Here is a 23,636-nt window from a genome sequence, read left to right as displayed (position 1 = left end):
CACTCCTACCAACATCCTGAAGTCAATGGAAAAATCTTCTTTTTGTAGATCTTTTATCTACAAAGCAGCCATTAGAATCTCTGTTGATTCATTAGCATTCAAGTAGAATGAATTATAATTACTATAATTACAATATTAAATGAGTAGACAGTCTTCTGGCCAATCTAAAACTCCAAATATTGAATCCTGGAAGTCATATTGACAAACATATATTCCCTTCCCTACCTTTAATGCTAGATGTTAGATTTCTCCAATATTTCACTGACTGTGTTCCCTCTTTGGGACAAACTGCAATTTTATATCAGCTAATTTAATTATAGAGATTATGCTAATTGTAGGAATGGGAAGTACTTCTTATACAGAACTGAAATTCTATGTAGAATATCTGAAAAAAATGGGATGGAGTTAGCAGAGATGGCTAAATTGACTTTTTTGAATAAAGAAAAAAAAATACAAATGCCTTTCTTTCTACTTGGAAACCACTTCTGGACTTTGTGCTTGAGGTGGAAAAAAAATGAAACTTTGATTTTGGGTTTTACTCATTAGATAGATTTGTTGTTATAGAAATTGCTAGTTTATATTATAATGTAAAAGTAAAAAGTTGAGGTTAGATGTTAATGCCTTATTTTATTGCACCAAAGGAGACAGAAGTCAAAGTCTTTTCCCCCCCATTGCTTTCCCCCACTATTCACTTCCCCTTTTCATTTCCCTAATTTCCCTACTATTTACTTTTGTATTCTCTTTATATGCCATATTATAAACTAATAAAAAATTGAATATAATAGAATATCTTTAAAAAATCACCACTGAAGGAAATTTCTTTAATTTCTTCAATAAGAAATATATTTTATTTTTATTTTTCTGTGAACTGGGCTGTAAAAGAAGAGACAATCCAAAATAGGAAGACTGACGCTTCATTTATGTTATCATAGGACTACCCTGCTTTTCAATATGGTTTACTGAAACTGAAGGACTAAATTTCCAACACCTAGAAAGTCTAAGAAACATTGATTCCTGCATATTTTAATTAGAAATAAGAGATGTTTCCTTATGAACCGAAAAGATATATTTTTAGAATGTCTTCTTTCCAGGAAAAGGTGTTGATCAAAGTAGCAAAATTTACTATTACACACCCAAATTTCCCAAGATCCTCCAAACCATGTGCACTTTTGTCATCAATACTACTACTGGGAGGCTGTAGGAAAATTATATATACCTTAAGTTTACAGGCTCAGCAATTTCACTACAATGGTGTTCCATATTACTTTATTCTGCATTAAAAATATTTACCCAAAGTGTTTTTTGTGAAGATGTTCTAGTAATGGGTTTTAATTTTGGTTGCTACCGGTTCGCTCACAGACGCGCAAGTGCTCATACCCGCACACGATGCTTTTGCACATGAGTAGAAGCTTCTGTGCATGCACAGATACGTCTGGGCGGGTGGGTGAAGACTCTCACCACTGCTGCTACCAGTTCGCCTGAACCAGGGTGAACCAGTAGCAACCCACCACTGAGCTGTTCCCAATGTGAATAAAGGAAATTAGATTTTTTTTCTATTATAACCTCAAGAAATCAGCAAAAGTATTGGTTCCAGTTTTAACTGACACAGACAAATAGCTGCTGCAGTGTATAATTCTTAAACATTGAATGTCAAGACTCAGAAGGAAAAAATGAAGGTTTGATTTTGAGATGTATTGTTTAGACAAGGGTTTTTTGTTATAGAAATGACTAGTATATATTGAGTATTTAAAGTAAAAAGTAAAAAAAGTAAGATGACTATAACATTCATTTAACTGAGGGGTCCTTGGTGGTCTCTGAGCCTGCTTATTTTCATGCAAACATTTCATTACCAAACTAGGTAACATCTTCAGTGTTGCTAAGGAGTGCTGCTTGCTGTCAGCTTATATTTTAGTGGGTTGCCTGTCAGTGCTGGTGGGCGGAGAGAGGTCTTAAAGATTCTTTTATTGTGTTGTTTGCTGTTGGCGTCTTTGAAAGTTTCTTGATTGGGGTATTGTTTACTTGTTTGTTGGTCTGATGTTAACCTTGGAATTAATCTATGCTGATCTGAGTGCTGATTGCTGGTGGAAAGGACTCTTGGGATTCTTTGTTCCTTTTTGGGCTGAGCAATAGTCTCTTTTGCATAGTCTATAGATGATGTTAATATCTATGTGTCTATTAATGGCTGATTTGTCAGAGTGCCAGGATTCTAGCCTGGCATTTTTGGAATTGGCTTGGTTTAGGATAGTGATGACTAACCTTTTTGCCATCGCATGCTAGGAGAAGGGGCATGGGGGGTTGTGCAGGAGTGCATGCCCACAACCATAATTCTATGCCCCTGCCCCAGAGCCTGCGCGCGTGACCGCTCCATCCGCTCCTAGCACGCGATGGCCCAGTAGGTCTGTTTTTCTTTCTCACCTGGCTCCAGAACCTCTCTAGGAGTCTGGGGAGGGTAAAATCAGCTACCCTCCCCCCAGAGATCCTCCAGAGGTGAAAAATGGCTCTTTGCTAACTTCCAGTCCCACCAGAAGTTGCCCAATAGGCCATTTCTGGCTCTGGAGCAGCGGTCACCAACTGGTAGTCCATGGACCATGGGTGGTCTGCAAGTAAATTTTCGTGGTCTGCAGAAAAATTATTTGCATTTTTAATATTGCACTAAATCAGAGGTCCTCGAACTAAGGCCCCTGGAACAGATACGTGCAATAAACATTTGTGTTGGTGCAGAGAGTCTCCCCCTTTGGGGTCTTTTTGTGTGAGTTGGAGGGGGGCAGAAATTGCAACTTGGGGTCTGCTTCAGCCTCCTGGTGGGAAGTGCCGCTGGTGGCAAAGAATCGGAAGGCCTTGTTCCAGTGGAATTGCATCATGGCCTGGAACTGACTGACTATCTCAGCTGCTGAGCCTCCAGGCACCTGTACCTGGCCTTGCACTCCCGCAGGTCTTCCCGCTGCTTGGAAAGCCTGTGCTCGTAGTCCTCAATGAGGTGCTTCTGCTGAGCCTCCTTCTCAGTCAAATCCAATTTGAACTGAGCTAGCTGTTTTGCCAACTCTTTCTTGTGGTGGCTGTTTAGCTCCAACAACTGCTTCTTGTTGGGTCCCTAAGAAGCTTGAGTGGGGAGGTGAGGAGTAGCTGCGGGGGCGGGGGGGGCGAGTTGAGGCTGGCTAGTGAGTAACATTGAGTTGGACAGGCCCACCCAGTCACATGACCACCTACCACACCCACGCAGCCAATCATTAGGCAGATCATATTAGTGATCCGCAGGATTTAAAATTATGAATTTAGTGGTCCCTGAGATCCAAAAGGTTGGTGATCCCTGCTCTGGAGGACCTCTGGGAGGTGGGGAAGGTGGTTTTCACCCTCCCCAGACTCCTAGAAAGGTTCTGAAGCCAGGTGTGAGAGAAAAATAGGCCTTCCCCACCATCCCCTGAGGCCCTCCAGAGGCAGGAAACAGCCTGTTTCCGTATTTCTGGTGGTCCCAGAAGGCCTGAAAATCAGCTGGCCAGCGCTGAGCTCACATGCCCACTGATATGGCTACATGTGCCACCAGTGGCATGCATGCCATAGGTTTGTCATCATGGGTATAGGATGATCACATTTTTCCAGTTGAAACTTTCAGCAATCCTGAAATAAAGCATCTATACAAAACATTCCAACAAAATGGATATCCATGCTATTTTATCAAGAAGTGCCTAACCACTCAAGCTATCAATAGACACACAGGCATTAACAATATCTATACACTAGGGGTGGGTTCTAATTTTTTTTACTACCGGTTCTGTGGGCGTGGCTTGTGTTGTGGGCATGACTTGATGCCATGACAGTGAGTGTGGCTTGATGGTCATATGACTGGGTAGGCATGGCCAACTCAATGTCTCTCATGTCAAGGGGTACCTCGCCTGACCCCTCCCTTCCCAGACATTCCTTGTACACCCAGCCTCAATGTATCTGTAGTTCTGCAAAAATGTTGTACACCTTTTTTCAACTTTATTATCTACATACTATAGATCAGGGGTCTCCAAACTTGGTCACTTTAAGACGTATGGACTTCAACTCCCAGAATTCCTCAGTCAGCTTTGCTGTCTTAAAGTCTTAAAGTGGCCAAGGTTAGAGACCTCTGCTATAGATGCACTTTCATGGACCACTGAAAGGAGGAAATGGCTCACATGGTTTGCCCAAGAGTGTGATAGGCAACAGGCTTTTAAGGGGGAAGGGGGGGAAATATTTTCCAAAGCACCAGAAGGCAAAACAAGAAGCAATGGATGGAAACTCAATAAAGAGAGAAGCAACCTAAAACTAAGGACAAACTTCCTGACAGTGTGAACCTATATAGGTTTCAGTCATAATTTCACATATAAAATAGCCATTCATGTAATACAACCTGCATATTGTTCAAAACAATCATTAGTATTATGGCTGATGTTTGACAGCAAGCCTAAAATCCTCATTCCCTTCCCACTCCAGGGGAAGGTTACTTCAAAATCCCCATTTCCTCCCCACCCCACTAATCTGTTCTGGGAAGGAATCAAACTCCCCCCTCTTCATTTCCCAAATAAAATATCCCAGATAATTAAGGAATAATCAAGCTGCTAGCAAGGAACCTGCCTGGAATTCCACATTCCTGTCAGCTGCATAAAGGAAACTTTGTAAGCAGAAAACAGCTACTGGTGCTTACAGATAATATAAAGTGGAAGCCGGAAGTTCGACTCCATTTACAAGCAGGCAGAAAACTCATTTAAGACAGGATACTTCACAATGGAAATCACCCAAACCATTTTAGAAACACAAAGCCCATGTTGCACAAACCCCAAAACTTCAAAAACATTGAACCATATAAGAATTCCTCTTATCCAATTTGTTGTTCAACTAACCCAGAAAGGAGCTTCTCGCCGCTCTGTCAATTTAAAACGACAGTGTTCCCCCCCCTTCTTCTTTGTCAAGCGATCTCCTGGCTGAAAAGCGAGCTGATCAGTTGGGAGGCTTCTTGGCTTCTCAATTTAAAGAGATGGTGTCTTGTTTTTTTTCCTTTCTTTTCTTGGACAAGTGAGTCTTGATTTTTTTCCTTCTAGCTGATCAGCTGGGAGTCGGGAGGCAGCAATAGATTGGGGGTGGGGCCAGGCAGAATTTTTACTACCGGTTCTCCGAACTACTTGAAATGTTTACTACCGGTTCTTGCGAACTGGGGAGAACTGGTAGCAACCCACTACTGCTATACACTATGCAAAAGAAGCTCACCCAGCCCAAAAAGGAAAAAAGACCCAAACACCTCTCCACCAGGAACCAACAGTTAGATTAGCATAGATCCCTGATAGCAAACTTCTCTGTGGGCATTCGAACCGTCACCCCAATTCAGCTCCACTGCGCATGCAGTGTGCCTCCCGCCACCCAACAGGTCATCGGGTGCTTGCTGCATATGTGCAGGGGGTGCATTCAAGCAGCCGCACATGCATAAGCAGGGATGAGCACATGTGCTTGTGGGGGTGGGGTGCATGGGGAGACCTCACGTGAATGTGCAGGGGTGGGGATTGTGCAGGGGTGGGGTGCATCCACAGGGCCACATGTGCATTGCATTTTCGGGATTTGCACACATGCACGCACGCACACTTTGGGCACTTGGTCTGGAAAAGGTTAGCCATCACTGACATAGATTAACAGCAAGGTTAACATCTGAGCATCATGACATCTGAGCGCTCCATGGCTTAGGGCCAGGGTACTTACGGGACCGCCTGCTGTTACCGAATGCCTCCCACCGACCTATACGCTCGCACAGAGAGGGACTCCTTAGGGTGCGGTCCGCCAAGCAATGTTGGCTGGTGGCCCCCAGGGGGAGGGCCTTCTCTGTGGGGGCTCCCACCCTTTGGAACGAACTTCCCCCTGGACTTCGGCAACTGCCGGACCTTCAGACTTTCCTCTGAGAGCTGAAGACCTATTTGTTTGTTCGCACAGGACTGGCATAGGATTTTAATAGGATTTTAATTAGTTTTAATGTTTTAACATTTTAAAATTTGGGGTTTTATTCTAAATGTTTTAATTCGGCCATTTGTATAATAAGTTTTTTAAATTATGGTTTTATGTGTATATTGTTGTTGTTTCTTATTATGGCTGTAAACCACCCTGAGTCCTTCGGGAGAAGGGTGGTATAAAAATTTAATAAATAAATAAATAAATAAAATAAATCAAGTAAACAATACCTCAATGAAGAAATTGACAGGAAAGCCATTAGAATATAAACTGACAGCAAACAACATTCCTTGCAGCACTGCTGATGTTACGTAGTTTGAGTAATGAAACAACCCCTCGTGTCAACTCTGAGCTACGAATATTCTCCTTTATTGGTTCATTTAACTGCACTGAGAAGAGTTAATGTTGTTATTTTTTTCCCCTTTATTCTACACTTTTCTCTTTTCCTTTTTCCCCTTTCCTATTTTGTCATTATTTTCAGGTCCACTATATTATAAATTCTAATAAGTACAATAAAATTATATTATAAAAAGAAAGTCAAGACATAAAATAACAGTTCATGGTGGGCTCAGGTGTGCAAATAGACATTCTTTCTCTGGCAAATGAGCAGAAGCCACTTGGTCTATCAACTCTTCCAATGCTAGCTTTCCACATGCTATTCTTTTCAGGTAAAAATAATAACTATATATTATTAGAATGTAAATGAGAATAATTTAAGATATCTGTGTTAATATTTATAAAGCACAACTCATTTAATTCCTGTATGAGAATCTAGCTTCTAAACAAAATTATTTTTCTAGTTGGGGAAATATACTGTATTTGATACATATATAAGATCTATTTGACTCCTCCCCCCTTCCTGGACTAGATAATGTTAGTAATTCAAATACAGGTACCTCTTGCTTCTGACTACAGTTAGAGCAGAATGTCTGTTGCTAAGTGAAACAGCTGTGAATTCAGTCATACCCTATTTTACAATGTTTTTGCTGAATCATGTAGTCATACAGTGAATACGATTACCCTGAATAGTTTTGCTTGTCGGAAGACAGGTAAGAAGGTGGCAATCATGTGACCAAGGATGCTGCAACTATTGTAAATATTTGGTGGTGGCCAAATGTCCAAATTTTGTTCATCTGACCATGCTGTGATAGTCCTAAGTGTCAAAAGTCAATTGAATGGTTAAATGGAAAACCAGCTGTAATGAAATTTCTGTGCAATACAAATTGAAGTAAAATCTTTTCTGTGAATTTGATGATGATGATTATTATCCAAACTTATAGTCATATTATTAAATCAAAATGGGGAAGGGGAAAGATGACTTGAAGATACACGCTAGTTACTTTTCCAGGTATCTTCAAAATGAATGTGTTCCTAATGAAATATAATCCTTTGACAATTTAATCAATATAAATGCTTGGAAAAATATTCAGCAGAATTTCTACAGTAAAACACACATAAACATGGAAGTCCACCTGCAGATTACCACCATATTGTAGGGCACATTCACTACTGTGTCTGTCTTTTTAGCTGCCTGTTGTTTAAATCTGATCTAAGAACAATAATATAGCATTTGGGGAAAAAGATACAGATCAGCAGCCCAGCACTTGAGGCTAACATTGAGAAGATCTCCACAGCCACCATGTATTTTCCCCTGGTGCTCAGGTAGGTTGGGACAAAGGAGAGCCAAACACTGCAGAAGACCAACATGCTGAAAGTGATGAACTTAGCTTCATTAAATGTATCTGGTAATTTCCTGGCAAAGAAAGCAACTATAAAACTGGTCATCGCCAAGAAGCCCATATAGCATCTTGCAGAGTAAAACATAATCATGGACCCTTCCTTACATTGTAGGACAATTTTTTCAGGCTCTGAGTGCAGGTCAGCATCTGGAACAGGAGGAGAGATGGACAACCATATAGTGCAAATCCCTACCTGAATTAAGAAGCCAGATAAAACAAAAGTGTAGCCCAATCTTTTCCCTAGCCACTTCTTTATCTTACTTCCTGGCTTGGTTGCCTTGAAAGCCAGGACCACTGTCACAGTCTTAGCCAGCACACAGGAAATAGCCACAGAGAAGCTGATGCTGAAAGAAGTTTGTCGGAGAATACATGTCAGTTTGCTTGGCTGACCAATGAATAGTAATACACAAAGGAAGCAGAGCAGAAGAATGACCAGGAGCATGTAGGTAAGATTCCGATTGCTGGCCTTGACAATAGGAGTGTTGTGATGCATCAAAAATGTCCTTAGTATGAGAATTGTGATTGTGAAACAGAAAAGATAAAAACACGCTAAACTGATCCCCAAAGGTTCTTTGTAAGACAAGAAACTTATGTCCTTGAGAATACATGAATCCTGGTTTTTGTTGGGATATTTTTCTTCTGTGCAAGTATAGCAGTCATTCAGATCTGTAATTGAAAGGGTCTTATTTAAGTTTCAGATAAATGGATAAATCTTAGAAATATTCTTATATCTACAGAATACACATACATGAATAAGCTTGAAAATAATAACCTTATAGAAAGGACTAGATACAATATGTACTGAAGAAAATTTTACACATCATAGAAAATGTTCATTTAACTGTGAATAGGTGAATATTTACTGGAAATCTATGTGCTACTAAAATTCTCATTTTTACAATCTTTAACTGGGTAAAATAATGTATCAAAGAGCAAAAATTTTGAACCAATTTAGCTCAAATGAGCTATCTTACAGAATGGTTACAAAATCCAGGATCCATGCCTCCTAAGCATAACTCCCTTGAGGAGTTATGGCTATTTTACCTGCCAGGCTATTGCTGCAAGTTGCTGCTGTAGTCACATGATGGGTCCTTGAGTGGCGCAGGCTGCTAAACAGCCTGTTATTAACAATAGCTGCCTGCAATTATTGAAGGTTCAAGTCCCACCAGGCCCAAGGTTGACTCAGCCTTCCATCCTTTATAAGGTAGGTAAAATGAGGACCCAGATTGTTGGGGGAAATAAGTTGACTTTGTATATAATATACAAATAGGATGAAGACTATTGCTTAACATAGTGTAAGCCGCCCTGAGTCTTCGGAGAAGGGCGGGGTATAAATGTAAATAAAAATTAAAAAAAAATAATTTCTCATTTTAATGATCTATGATAGTTCCCAATCATACTCACAATCCCTCCCTCCTCAGCAGCTGCCACTTATCTGCCTGCTGTGGAGGGAAAGAAAGCGATGGAAAGAGCAAAAAGAACGAAGGAGGGAAGGAAGGAAGGAAGGAAGGAAGGAAGGAAGGAAGGAAGGAAGGAAGGAAGGAAGGAAGGAAGGAAGGAATAGGGAGGAAAGAATCCCCGTATACTCCTGCCAGCCCACACACATACACACCATTTGCCTTTGCTGAACTGTGCCCCCTGCGCACTTTCCCCAACCCATACAACACCTATTGCACAACCTCATTTACCCTTCCCTACATGTGACAATTCTGCTTGTGCTATCTCTGACTGATTCTCACTGCCGTTCTCATGCACTCCAAACTACTGTCATGTATGTTTCCCAACTTATATCAATCCCCCCAGTAAGGTATCTGATTCACATGGAACTTCTCATACATTCTAAAGCACCACCAGGCATCTTTCACTATCCACCCCCACTCACCCAAATGCCCTCCTTGACCCATATAGCACCTCTCACTCATCCATCATCCTTCCCACACACCCTGTCAACCATCCACACACTCTCCCATCCACACACACTCTTGCAAACCCGTGGGCCATCTTTCTCTGTTAAGTAATCATATATTGGTGCCACTTTTATGTGGCACTTTTTAAAAGGCTATTTTAACATGAAAATCTTGTTTCCTCATCTTTCCTTTTTTGTTGAAGATGAAAGAAGAGGGTATGAATTCCATTCTGGGACTAAATCTCATGGATTTCTGGTTTCTAGCCTCGTATCTTCATCACTACCCCAAACTGGTTCTCAGAATAATGAAAACATTAGGAAAAATACTTGAAAAAACTCAAGAGAGTTACACACTACCATTGTTAATAATATAATAAGTAATATTATTAATATTAATAAGTATAAGTCAAAGAATAATTAGACAATTTTTTTTGGAAAAAAATGTTTTTCACTTCATAAGGAGTTAGGTACAAAATATCCTCACCCTCCTTTTCTGAAATCTTTCCTTCTGGACATGACATGCAAGAGTAGCAGCAAAATGGCTCCCCATCCATGACCTGTTTCCTGGACCCTGGATAGCAGCTTGGTGTACATACGGAAACAGGACGTGTCTAACTTATAAATCAAAAATAACAAAAAAAAAGGTGGTAGTCTTTGAGCACTGTATTTTGGGACTCTTATTTATTATCTGCAGCATTGCTGTCATGAATTAAAATTGCAAATTACTATGCAATGTTAACTTGAACATCATGTTTATGCTTATGTACAATAGCAACAACAACAAAAATTAGAAGTCTAGGCTGATCAATCAATTTAATGTTGAAAATTTCATGGCTAATTCTACAGTTCTATAGTTCTAAATCTAAAACTAATTCTATAGTTAAAAATCAATTTCATATCTTTGATTCAGAATGCTTCCAAAAAACCTACCTGGTTAAACCAGCTGTGCCATGTTATAGCATCTTCCTCAATGAAGAATGATTGATCTGTAGAAGACTGAGGGTCTATCCTTCCAATTTTCACTTTTGTTATCTTTTTAGAAAGAATAAAATTGATGATATCAAATCCAGCTATTAACTTTCCATCTTGGTCAAAGGATATCTTGCATCCAACACTGTTATTAAATGTGACCTGCCTCAAAAAGTGATGGAGCTAAATTACAAAGAAAAGACATATGTTGAGGAAAAGGTTGTAGACTAGAACCATGTACAATTGGAAAGCCTCCAGTTCTGCTTTCATTCATTTAAATATTTATTTATTCATTCAAGATAATTTGCATTTCTTACTTGCATTACTTTTGGGGTTTCCCTTCTCATTCTGTCTGTCTTTATTTTTTCTGTTAATATTTTGAGGGGTGGCAGTGAAATTCTATCTCTTAAAGCACTTTTGAATACTGCCCCAAAATATTTGTTTTCCCATTTTATTATTTTAAGTTGCCCTGAGTAGCCACTTGACTAGCATTTAAAATTTAAATTTAGTGGCAACTAAATTTAACAAATAAATAATATATAAAAGTATTAGTTTTGGTCACTGTGATACAAAAAAGATGCAGAGACTCTTTCTAGAATGCAGAGAAGAGCAACAAAGATAATTAGAGGGCTGGACACTAAAATATATGATGAACAGTTATAGGAACTGGATATATCTATTCTAGTGAAAAGAAGGACTAGGGGGTGACATGATTACAGTTTTTTCCAAAATTTATGAGCCTGTCACAGAGAAGATGGGATCAACTTATTCACAAAGCACCTGAGGGCCAGACAAGAAATAATAAATAGAAAAAAGGTAGAAGAATATAGAAGAAATTTCAATTTCTTCTTAGTTTTAGAAAACTAAGAACAATTAATCAGTTGAATGAATTGCCTTCAGAAGTTGTGGGTACCCCATCACTGCAGGTTTTTAAGGGATTAGACAGCCATTTGTCCAGAACGGTATAGAGTGGGTTCAAGATTCCTTCCAAGATTCCTTCCAAGTCTTTATTCTGTTATTTTTATTATGGATGGTTGATAAAATGCCTCGAATACGTTCACAAAAACTGATACTATCAACACATTGAAATTGTTTTTGAACTAAAAGGATAGCAGAGGGAAGACTCATTTCAGTTAGGATGATTTTAAGGATTGAAAGAAAAATAGAGTTATTGTGTTTCTGTGCTGGAGAATCAGGACTCAAGAGAATGATGAACCTGATATTACCTGCCAAAATGATTGTTTGTGAAGTTGCAGTCCATCATCCACCATTGTCCTGTTTCTGAATCTAGATGTAATCATATCCTGGAAAGCATGGGCTATAGCATAAACAGCATTGTAGATGCTATAGCTGTGACCAGTCATATCCATTTCAAAACTGGGGGGAGAGAGGCTCTTCAATTTCTCTGCCCCTGTGCAATGTTTCACATTTATTTCATTTACAACTGTACCTGGAAATAGACAGCCAAATGTTTTCTCCCAAAAGGTTTTGATAAAACCATCTCCTGTTGCACCAGATGGTGTTTGATTCTCTATAAACTCCTGAAAGTCAGGTACATGATTGGAATGAAAGGTGAAGGCTATAGCTCCATGGAAAATGTCTAAATCCCAATCTCTTTGAAATCCAAAAGAAGTCAGCTCCATTTGGGCTGTGGTGAGCCATACTTTGCCCAGGGGGTTCTTGTGTTTACTTTCTACTTCTTCATCTGATAAATAGGATAGAAATCGAAAGAATCCCAAGGAATGTGATTCACTGTAGGCCAGTATCACCTTAACTTTGTTATTTTTTCTCAGTGTATCATATATTATGTTCCCCTGTTTCAGCATCCACTCAATATTCATTATAAAGGTTGGAATGGGGATCTTTTGTATGAATGCAAAGCAGACACCCTTCTGAGAAAACAGGGGTATCACTGTTTGGACAAATCTTTCTCCATTCTCAGTATCCATGACAACCATCCCAATCCACATCCATTTGAAGTACAGGAGCAAAGAAAGAATCCCCTCATATTGAAGGTCTTCCTTAGGAACCATCTGGTAGAAGGGAAGCCCAGGAGATTTGTCCTTTATCACTGGAGTGGGACTGTAGGTGAGCTGAAGAGATACGTGAAGAAAGGATAGAAAAGGGACAAGTATAATAGTCATAGGTGTGCCAAACTGTTTAAAACATGGGATAAAACTTCTTTCTACTTAGCATTTCTATCCTTTTATTATGTGTCACACTAATTAGTGAAGAGAGGGACGCGGTGGCTCAGGGGCTAGACGTTGAGCTTGTCGATCGATAGGCAGTTCGAATCCCTAGTGCTGCCATGTAACGAGGTGAGCTTCTGCCATTTTTTCCAGTTTCTGCCAACCTAGCAATTTCGAAAGCATGTAAAAATGCAAGTAGAAAAAATAGGGACCACCTTTGGTGGGAAGGTAACAGCGTTCCGTGCGCCTTTGGCGTTGACTCATGCCGGCCACATGACCACGGAGATATCTTCGGACAGCGCTGGCTCTTCGGCTTTGAAACGGAGATGAGCACCACCCCCTAGAGTCGGCAACGACTAGCACGTATGTGCGAGGGGAACCTTTACCTTTATCTTTAATTAGTGAAGAATGTGGAAAAAGTACTTTTACTGATACCTAAGGAGAAATGTGGTTTTTCTAGGAAGAAAACTACTTATAATAATATATGGTGATTAGGCATATCTAATTCAACCTTGCTCTTGTTTGATCTTATGAAATGATATAACCGCAATTGAATTAATGTATAAAAGCAATGTGATTTTAATAATCATTTTCATCAAATTATATTTGTGCTTATGCAGGCAGAAAAGACATTCCATCTTCAAATAACTTTGAAGGCATATAATTTAATCTGCCTTTAATTAGGAAGGAGGGAGGGAGGGAGGGAGGGAGGGAGGGAGGAAGGCCCCTGTAAACCTTAAAGTATATGTCATGCGATCTCTGTCACAGACCATTTAAAAATCTTAAGCAAATGTATGTTAAAACATAGCAAAACAAATGCTTAGCAAATGTATAATTCTTTATATTTGCATAATTTCTTTTTGTATTTTAGCAAATATATAATTCTTTATATTTGCATAATTTCTTTTTGTATCTTTCTTTTTGTAGATCTCTGCTTTCTTTGTCTTATTCACATTGCATCAATATCCTTTTTTATTTTAATTTTTTAGTTTATTAAAATATAAAATACCAAAAAAAATGAGAAAGAAAGCGAGGAAAAAGAGAAGGAGAACAAATGTAGAGGAAGGAAGGGGGAGAAAATAAGTATTGACTTCTGACACTTTGTAGTGCAGTAAAATAAGATTATAAAATCCAGTTTTAACTTTTTAGCCATTTTTATAACAACAAACCTATCTAATCAGCAAAATCCAAAGTCAACAATTCTTTATTTTCCACTTCAAACACAAAGTTCAGAAGTGGTTTCCAATTGAAAACAAAGCTAGCTGTATTACATCTCTGCTAATTCCATCAGCTTTTCCAAAAATCCATTTTGGGAATTAAAGTATCTTTCCATTTTTGCACAGAGAGATTCTTGCTGCTATCAGCATACATAACATCAAATTCCTTTTTTTTTCAAATTCTTTGTCCATTAAGCCTAAGAGAAAAGCCTCTGGTTTTGTCTTTATATTCACTTTAATAATATTTTGTATTACAATGTGAATCTTACTTCAATATTTGTTTGCTTTGCCATAGGTCCACCATAGATGATAAAATGTTCCTTCTTTACATTTACATTTCTAGCATATAGAATAGAATAGAACTTTTTATTGGCCAAGTGTGATTGGAATTTGTGAATTTATGGTGCATATGCTCTCAGTGTACATAAAAGAAAAGATAGTTCATCAAGAATTCTAAGGTACAACACTTAATGATAGTCATAGGGTACAAGTAAGCAATCAGGAAACAATCAATATCAATTGTAAGAATAGAAGCAACAAAATTACAGTCATACAGTCATAAGTGGAAGGAGATGGGTGATGGGAACGATGAGAAGATTACTAGTAGTGCAAAAGTAGTAAATAGTTTGACAGTGTTGGGGGAAGTATTTACAGACCCCTCGCATCCTGGACATAAACTGTTTCAACTCCTACCCTCAAAACGACGCTATAGAGCACTGCACATCAGAACAACTACACACAAGAACAGTTTTTTCCCGAAGGCCATCACTCTACTAAACAAATAATTCCATCAACACTGTCAAACTATTTACTGAATCTGCACTACTATTAATTTTCTCATAGTTCCCATCACCAAGATGTTCTGAGGACAAAAATCTACAAACTAATTTAATTACTAACCAATGATTATTAATTTTTTGCTGCAACATTGACAGAAAGATTAAAGAAGATCTTACAGTCATATATCCATAAAAATCAATCAAACTTTTTGCCCAAAAACAATAACAACTAGTTAAGAGATAATGTGAGATCTGTTTTAAATATTATTGAATTCTTACAATACCACAATGAGAAAAAAGCAGCTTTAATATTCCTGAAATTTAAATTAGTTTTTTATCTTCAAAGTCTTGGAAGATATGGACTTCAGGAGACATTTATTCAAAGTTTAAAGTTATTATTATTAGTGGAGACTTAACTAAACTATATGAAATTCCAAAAGGTATGAGACAAAAATACGTGTTATCTCCCTTATTGTCTATATTTGCATGGAAATTTTGAATAGGGGTATTGAATAGGAGTATTTGAATAGGGGAATAGGGTTATTAGACAGGATGAGAAAATAAGAGACATAAATATCAAAATGTCAAAATCAGAGTGGTGGGCCTATGATCAAATAATACAAGATGAACCTATCCTCAAATCCAAAGAAGAGTTGGAATCAGAAGAATGTATCACTGGATTCAATATCTACAACTGAAATAAAGTTTTAAATTATATTTAAAAAGTTATGGACTTTGCAAAAAATGAATTGAAAACTTTATTGTGTGGTAATAATGAACATATTGTTGCTAAGGTTTATAAGCTGATATTGAAAGTACATTTTTAATAGATCTGTTGTCCTTCTCATTTACTTCTACACAGTTTCCTTGTATTACTCATTTAGATATAACTCTGTTTTTTCTTACTCTTCTCTAAATTCTCTGTTCAATTACTTTCTGCTTTCTTGAGATATCACAACATAATTTGGGTGGTGGTGGCACAGTGGTTAGAATGCAGTACTACAGGCTACTTCTGCTGACTGCCAGCTATCTGCAATTTGTCAAATCGAATCTCACCAGGCTCAAGATTGACTCAGCCTTCCATCCTTCCAAGGTGGGTAAAATAAAGACCCAGATTGTTGGGGGCAATATGCTGACTCTGTAAACCACTTAGAGAGGTCTGTAAAATCAGAGTGAAATGATATATAACTCTAAGTGCTATTGCTATAATTGTAAACACCAGTTCACTGTCTTTTCATTTTTGTACTTCTGGATCTCTTTGATTGATTTAATAATATGAAAGATAGTGTTGAGTTTTTCAGGAATTCTATTTACCAAATAAAATCCCAACATTTTAGTTGAAACTTCACAGGAAAGGGTTCGTGATCAGTGGATTGTAATGAAGTGAGCTTTCCTATACTTAAAGGGGAAAAGAGAAGTTTCTAGACTTAAATTTTGTGACTTTTAAAAATTGAAATGGCTACTAAACCACCTAAGACTGGTGGTAGAAGGGGTTCTGAACTAGCTTTGGAAGATTTGATTAAAGAGCAAGGGAAAGTGTTTTTAGAGAGGTTTAAAGAGATGATGGACAATAATGAGAAAATAAGAGAAGAAATAAAAGAGAATAATAAAAAAATAAGAGAAGATATTTTGATGGCTTTCCAAGGTTTGGCAAAAAGACTGGAGGTGGTGGAGGAGGAGGTGCAAGAAATTGCTCAGTCAAATTAGCAAATAGAAAATAGAATGGGGGTAATGCAAATCAAATTGGACAAAAATGAAGATCAAATGGTGGTGATGCAGTATAGAATGATGGAAGGAGCTCTGAGAATTAGGGGTCTGAACGAGGAGAAAGGGGAAGATCTAAAAAAAAATTTATCAGAAGTTCTGGCTGAACTTATTGAACTTGATCCACAAGAGGTTGCTTATCAAATTGACAAAATATATAGAGTAAATTCCTGGATTGCCAGGCAGAAGAAACTTCCTAGAGACATTGTGGTTTATTTTTTGAAAAGGACAGTGAGAAATCAAATTTTGCAAGTTGCATTTCAGAAAAATTTGAAAATAGGAGAACAGGAGCTGAAGGTTTTGAAAGAGATTCCTCCCAAGATGTTAAGGGATAGAAAGGACTTTACATTTTTTACACAAGAATTTAAGAAATACCAGATTCAATTTAGATGGGAGGTTCCAGTTGGTTTGACAGTGTATTATCAAGGAAGAAGATATCATATTGATACAGTGCTTAAGGCCAAAGATTTTCTTTCTACTGTGCTGAAACTTGAAATAGAAATAATAGAAAAAAGAATTCAAGAGACTCAAATGGGTGTGGAAGCTGAGGTGATCCCAGTGATGTTACCATCTGAGGAACAACCACAAGAACAAAGAGTGACGAGGGGAGCCCTCAAGCGTAAAGAAAAGGAGCAACAAACTCAAAGTAAAGTTCAGGATTCTGCTACAGAAGCAGTGGGAGGAGCAAGGCTGAAGATATGGGAGGACGATCTTCAGCTGATCGCTCAAAAGCTTCAGCAGGCCAATAATGGCAAATAAAATTTTGACCTGGAATGTCAATGGTTTGAATTCAGCTCAGAAGAGAAGAAAAATATTTCATTATTTGAAACAATTTAAAAGTGATGTAATTTGCTTACAAGAAACATATATTAAATTATCAGATCAAAAGTACTTAATAAACTCAAAGTTACAATAGAAGAATGGATATTGAAAATTGCCAATTTGGCTGAGATGGCGAAAATATCAGCCTATTTGAAAGACAATATGCAAGAAAGATACTTAAAGGAATGGAAAAAATGGCTTGACTATATTCAAAGTAGATATCAGACTAAGAGTTATCAGACTACTTTTGAATGATTATGATGTATTATTTTTGATTGTTTTGGGGGGAAGTTAGGAACTGATGAGAATTGTAGGAGTATAATTAAGTTGGGATGAAATTTTTTTAGCATATGTTTGTTTTATTTTTAACTATACCTTGTGTTCGTTCCGGGAAGTTGTGGGGGGGAGGAGGTTGTGAAGGGAGGGGGAAGGGGAGAGGGCGAAAGGGGGGGAAAATTTTTTGTAAAACTTTTTGAATAAAAAAAAGAAAGAAAGAAAGGGTTCATGATTTGTGGTATAATAAGGAGTTGGTAATTTTCCCATTATCCCAGAAGATAGAGTGTACAATTAACAGTTTCTCCCTAATAATTTTTTTTTCAGATGCTAAGAGTAACGTTCTCTCTGCAACATTATATTCATTTTATCTGTAGTTTTTGTAGGGAGTTGAATCTATTTTTATCCTCTTGCAAAACCAGTGTCTATAATAAATGTATTTATTTATTTATTTATTTATTTATTTATTTATTTATTTATTTATTTATTTATTTATCCATCATATATGAGATAACATGTAAAAGTTTAAACATAATTAGAATACATGAAAAGAGTATCTAATTCTTCTCAGTTTTCTGGGATTTTTAAATATTTAGATTGATGAACTATTATGCTGTGAAAAACTCAGAAGTTGGAAAATTCATTTTAATGATTCAATTATATCTTTTATTAAAAATAGGAAGGTTAATGATATCATTATTAATTAACTTTTTTTCAAATATAAGACAAATAATTGGTAAATCAAGTATCATATATAAAGTTAAAAACTGAACAATGGTTCTATACTCTTAAATTGGATATTACTGTACATATAGTACAAGTATGCTGATTCAGGTACATTAAAAGTGCAAAAGGGCATCCAGTAGAACAACAGTAATGACATTAAAAAAACATAATGTGTTTTATGTATGTGCTACCTGAGGAATCTTGTAGATTTCCAGGACTGTTGCCATATCAAGAGAAGTATGAGAATCTAATCCACCAATCACTGCAAGGAGTTTCTTCATATTACAGTTGTAATTTGGAAAAAATCTTTCTAGTGTATAGGTAAGTAGCATTGTGGAATAAAACGTCCATTTTGCATCGTAATAATTATTATAAATATGGAATCCCAATGTTATATTTGGTAATATCTGAGGATTTTCATTGATTTCCTTTACTGCAAAAGCCAAAGCGAGGATATGCTGGTAATTCATTGGAAGTATTCTACAATGAGAATTGTGTTGTATGTCAGTGAAATGCTTCACATGTCCAAACATTAATGGATTATTGTCACATGTATTATGGATTACTATTTTTCTTCAGTACCATTTTATGGCATCATAAAATATTTTTCTAAGTTTGAGTGTACATTACAACTTTTTGTAATCAACCTCATGAAAAAGAGATTTTTCAATGTTATGACTCTTACAAAGAATAAATCTGAGGGGAAAAACTGGTAAATATATAGACAATTGATATATATATCTCATAGAACAGTTAAACTGAAAATAACTTGAATAGGGTAGAAAGATGCATTGAAACCCAAATCAGATGAACCGAGGAACTTGCTGTGATACAGGAATTTGGAAGAGGGTTAATTTAATGTTATCATATTCATATTTCAAAACTTTTCTTAAAGTATTATTTGAAAATGTTTTTCAAAACCTTAAAAGTTAACTTGTTGGACCTGGAAAGAGTCTTTTTGACTAAAAGAAAAATACATAGTGGTGAACAAATATTTCTTTAAAATAACATTTAGAAAAAATAAATACTTTCTTTCTGCATTGTAGCAAACTCTACAGTGAAAGTTATGTGTAAATATCCAAGTCAAAGCTGCCTACCTATTGAAAATTCTTTTAGTTGCATTGATATTTTTCTATAGTTTGAAGACGACAAAACACTACATGCCAAACATAAACTAGAATGATGTACAAATTTCTTACACAAGCTCTTCTGGTAAGGGTGGCAGAGGTTTTTTTGTGAAATCTTTGGCATATGAGAGGAAAAGTCCATGAGATGCAATCTCCCCAAGAATGAAGTCTCCATTCTGATGATATTTGTGAAGTGGTTGTCCTGGATACTTGACACTGCATTTCATAGCGAGTGGTTTATATGCCATGTATTGAAGTAGTGTTAATACGATTACGACTGCTATTAACATGTTGAATACTAATAAAACATTTCCTTCTGCAGGTTCTTTTCTATCTAGCCATGGTTATCACAGTTGTCATGGTTTTTTTAAAAAAAACACCTGTATACAAGGACAACTCTCTACAGACTTAGAGTTCTAAGTGTTAAATATGGATGAACATACAGTATTAACACCACCCTTCCTTATCTTCATTTTCAACTGCTTGGGGTCATATTTATGCTATAATAAACTGAATATGTTACTGCACTGATTTGTGGGAGCAGCAGCAGTTTCATACCTGCTAATTTAATTATGCTCCTTGAACCAATTCAGTCAATAGGGAATTGTTATTTATTCAGAATTGGTATTCTTTGTGGAATTTATACACAAACCACATTTGTTATTTTTGAAAAAAATATTTTCTCATGAATCTGCTTGAGTAAGAAATTATTAAGTTTTGTTTGGAATTTCTACAGAAAACACATTTATCATTTGTTGGAAATTGAGTACTGGGAGGAGAGATAACAAAAGTCAAGACTACTGTCAGGGTTCCAAGGAGCAATTTTCTTTTTGCTTCTTAACTGCCAACTATATTAGACGTGATATTCATGCACTTCATCATAAATTTAATCAGTATTTTAGCATAATTGGCAGAAATGAAAGGAATAAGTATCAGCACCTGGAACAAATTAGCTCTTGGAAATATTTTTTTAAAAAAATAATTCATTACAGTTCAGAAACTGGAGCATTTAGAGAGGGAGGGAGAGAGGGAGGGAGGGAGGGAGGGAGGGAGGGAGAGAGAGAGAGACAGAGAGAGAGAGATTCCAGATTTTCCTTCCTATTCTATTTTCGTAAAGCTGGATGAATTTCCACACTGAAATATATTTTCTGTGGTAACGATGTACTTGCCTGCAGTCTGAGGTAACTTTCTGTCACATTTTTGCCCACTGTGGCCCCTCTATGGCACTTCTGTGCCCTACAGCAACCACATACCTACTTGTGCTAACCATCATTTGTTCAATTTCATTATATCTTTGAATGGTTTAAGTTGATGACCACCGATATGCAGGATTCAAATAATTTAACAACTGGTTCTCTGCCCTAATGATTTCTTCCAACAGCCAGTTCACCAAACTGCTCAGAAAGTTAACAACTGGTTCTCCCGAAGTGGTGTGAAGTGGCTGAATCCCACCACTGCCTATATCTATGATTACAAATTAATATATATAATTTATATTTGCTTTATATCCATTAAATATCAACTTTTCCTAAAGACTGAAAATAATATTATGTATCCACTCATTCACAGTTCATTTCCACAGACAAGAGAATCATACAAAGAGCAAAGAACCAAGACAAAACTAAAAGCAACCATAGAATGATCCTAAAGTAAAATGTGGATTATTGTACACTGCATTTTGTAAAGTGGAGTATAATTTACCTTTGAAAGTACAACTATTTAAACTAGTACACTTTGGGGGAATCCTTTTTTAATTTATTAGTATTCTTTTCAATTTGGGATATCTGGAGAGTTATACCATATCCAAAGGAATAATGTTCCCTACTTTGAGGTTTACATCTTGAGAAGTTCATATATCATATATTAAGAAACAAACAAACAAATATCTTATCTTAAGAAATTGCATGGTAGCCACAAATGCAAATACAATCATGTTATGATGAAAAAATTACAGCTTTAATAAAGAACCAACAGAACTAGACCAGTTATTAATAGGAGCAGATAAGAAATTGATAAAGAAATACCTACTCTTAGTTAACTCTATTTTAAATTTATTTTAAATCCTGAAATACAAGATAGTGATACCTAGTTTGGGTCATTGGCAGCATAAATTTTGTATCTGGAGAATACTGTAAGCAGTAACTACATGTGTTGCCACAGGCTTATTCTTAGAATAGTTTCTGATCCAGTGAAAAAGATAAGAAAATTAATCAGAGAAAGGTACTCTAAAAAAAAAATAAACAGCATGCATCAAAGTCATTAAATCAGTAAGAAGTTATAATGATGGGCATGTTCATAAGTAGTAGTTCCTATACATGATCTTTGCAAAAATAAAACTATGGAGAATATAACTTTCTAACTATGTTTTACATTTTAGTCCAATATTCTATGTATGTATAATAACACAGATCAAAACAAAATGCTTGACTACATTCAGCAATTTCTTTTTATCTTTAGTTCTTTTTTGTTCAGGTCTGGTCTCAGAAAAATAATGTAGCATTTGGGAAAAAAGATACACATCAGCAGCCCAGCACTTGAGGCTAACATTGAGAAGATCTCCACAGCCACCAAGTATTTCCCCCTGGTGCTCTGATAGGTTGGAATAAAGGAGAGCCAAACACTGCAGAAAACCAACATGCTGAAAGTGATGATCTTGGCTTCATTAAATGTATCTGGTAATTTCCTGGCAAAGAAAGCAACTAGGAAACTGGTCAGAGCCAAGAAGCCCATATAAGACCTTGCAGAGTAAAACATAACCATGGACCCTTCCTTACATTGTAGGACAATTTTTCCAGGCTCTGAGTGCAGGTCAGCATCTGGAAAAGGAGGAGAGATGGACAACCATAGAATGCAAATCCCAACCTGAATTAAGAAGCCAGATAAAACAAAAGCGTAGCCCAATCTTTTCCCCACCCACTGGTTCATCCTGCTTCCTGGCTTGGTTGCCATGAAAGCCAGGACCACAGTCACAGTCTTGGCCAGAATACAGGAAATAGCCACAGAGAAGATGATGCTGAAACCAGTTTGACGGATAATACATGCCACCTTATTGGGCTGACCGATGAATAGCAATGTAAAGAGGAAGCAGAGCAGGAGAGTGACAAGGAGAATATAGGTGAGATCCCGATTGCTGGCTTTGACGATGGGAGTGTTGTGATGCATCAAAAATGTCATTAATGTCAGAAATGTGATTGTAGAACAGAAAAGAGAAAAACAGGCTAAAGTGATCCCCAAAGGTTCTTTATATGACAAGAAACTTACATCTTTGGGAATACATGAATCCTGGTTTTTGTTGGGATAATTTTCATCTGTGCAATCATAACAGTCATTCATATCTGAAATGGAAAGGATTATCATGTCTGCTATGTATTTTATTTATTTATTTATTTATTAATCGTATTTATATCCCGCCCTTCTCCCGAAGGATTCAGGGCGGTTAACAGCCAATTTAAAAAACACATTATATACAAGTTAAAAACAGAATAATATTAATATAACTTGTGGCCAAATTTTCTAAAAACTAAACAATAGCAATCTAAAACCCCATTAAAACAGCATTTTTAGGCTAGTCCTGCTCTATGGAACAAAAGCATCTGCTCTATGGAACAAAAGCATCTTCAGGTCCAGAGGTAGGGGAATTGGCGAAGCCCCGGAGGCAGCCCATTCCAGAGAGCAGGAACCCCCACAGAGAAGGCCCTCCCCCTGGGAACCGCCAGTCAACATTGTCTAGCCGACGGCACCCCGAGGAGGCCCTCCCTGTGAGAGCGCACAGGTCGATGGGAGGCTGTTGGTGGCAGTAGGCGGTCCCATAAATAGCCCGGTCCTAAGCCATGGAGCGCTTTAAAGATGGTAACCAGCACCTTGAATTGCACCCAAAAGACCACCAAAAGCCAGTGCAAGCCACGCAGGAGAGATGTCACATGAGAGCCATGAGGGGCTCCCTCTATCACCTGCATGGCCGCATTCTGGACCAGTTGGAGCTTCCGGGTGCTCTTCAATGGGAGCCCCAAGTAGAGAGCATTGCAGTAGTCCAAGCGGGATGTAACGAGGGCATGAGTGACTGTGCAAAGGGAAACCCGGTCTAGAAAGGGACGCAATTGGCAGATCAGGCAAACCTGATAAAAAGCCCCCCTGGCGATGGCCGTCAAGTGATTTTCTAAAGACAGCTGTGCA

At 37.4% G+C, this 23,636-nt stretch overlaps 2 protein-coding genes across 2 annotated transcripts; both read right to left on the bottom strand.

The window, feature by feature from the left end:
• Window positions 1–7,458: 7,458 nt before the first annotated feature.
• Window positions 7,459–19,690, bottom strand: LOC131198106 (vomeronasal type-2 receptor 26-like). Its single transcript, XM_058182614.1, has 6 exons — window positions 19,536–19,690; window positions 18,528–18,816; window positions 11,793–12,659; window positions 10,528–10,749; window positions 10,082–10,208; window positions 7,459–8,357 (listed from the first exon to the last, which is right to left on the bottom strand). Exons 1-6 carry the CDS (start codon window positions 19,688–19,690, stop codon window positions 7,459–7,461), a joined length of 2,559 nt encoding a protein of 852 aa, XP_058038597.1.
• A 2,206-nt stretch (window positions 19,691–21,896) lies between these two features.
• LOC131198105 (vomeronasal type-2 receptor 26-like) lies at window positions 21,897–22,820 on the bottom strand. The gene has a single exon (XM_058182613.1). The coding sequence runs from the start codon at window positions 22,818–22,820 to the stop codon at window positions 21,897–21,899; it is 924 nt and encodes a 307-aa protein (XP_058038596.1).
• Between the last annotated feature and the right edge of the window lie 816 nt (window positions 22,821–23,636).

Source organism: Ahaetulla prasina, chromosome 4, assembly GCF_028640845.1.
Source record: "Ahaetulla prasina isolate Xishuangbanna chromosome 4, ASM2864084v1, whole genome shotgun sequence".
NCBI classification, from domain to species: Eukaryota; Metazoa; Chordata; class Lepidosauria; order Squamata; family Colubridae; genus Ahaetulla; species Ahaetulla prasina.
Note: the sequence above shows the minus strand (reverse complement) of the source record. Positions and strands in the feature narration are given on the sequence as shown.

Excerpts from the sequence above, each read along its gene's own strand:
- LOC131198106 (XM_058182614.1), bottom strand. The coding sequence starts at position 19,690 with ATGAAATGCAGTGTCAAGTATCCAGGACAACCACTTCACAAATATCAT. Across the intron at positions 12,660-18,527 it reads AAATCTACAAGATTCCTCAG|CTCACCTACAGTCCCACTCC; the intron begins GTAGCACATACA and ends GTATCTCTTCAG. Across the intron at positions 8,358-10,081 it reads AAAGATTTCAGAAAAGGAGG|ATCTGAATGACTGCTATACT; the intron begins GTGAGGATATTT and ends TTTCAATTACAG.
- LOC131198105 (XM_058182613.1), bottom strand. The coding sequence starts at position 22,820 with ATGATAATCCTTTCCATTTCAGATATGAATGACTGTTATGATTGCACA.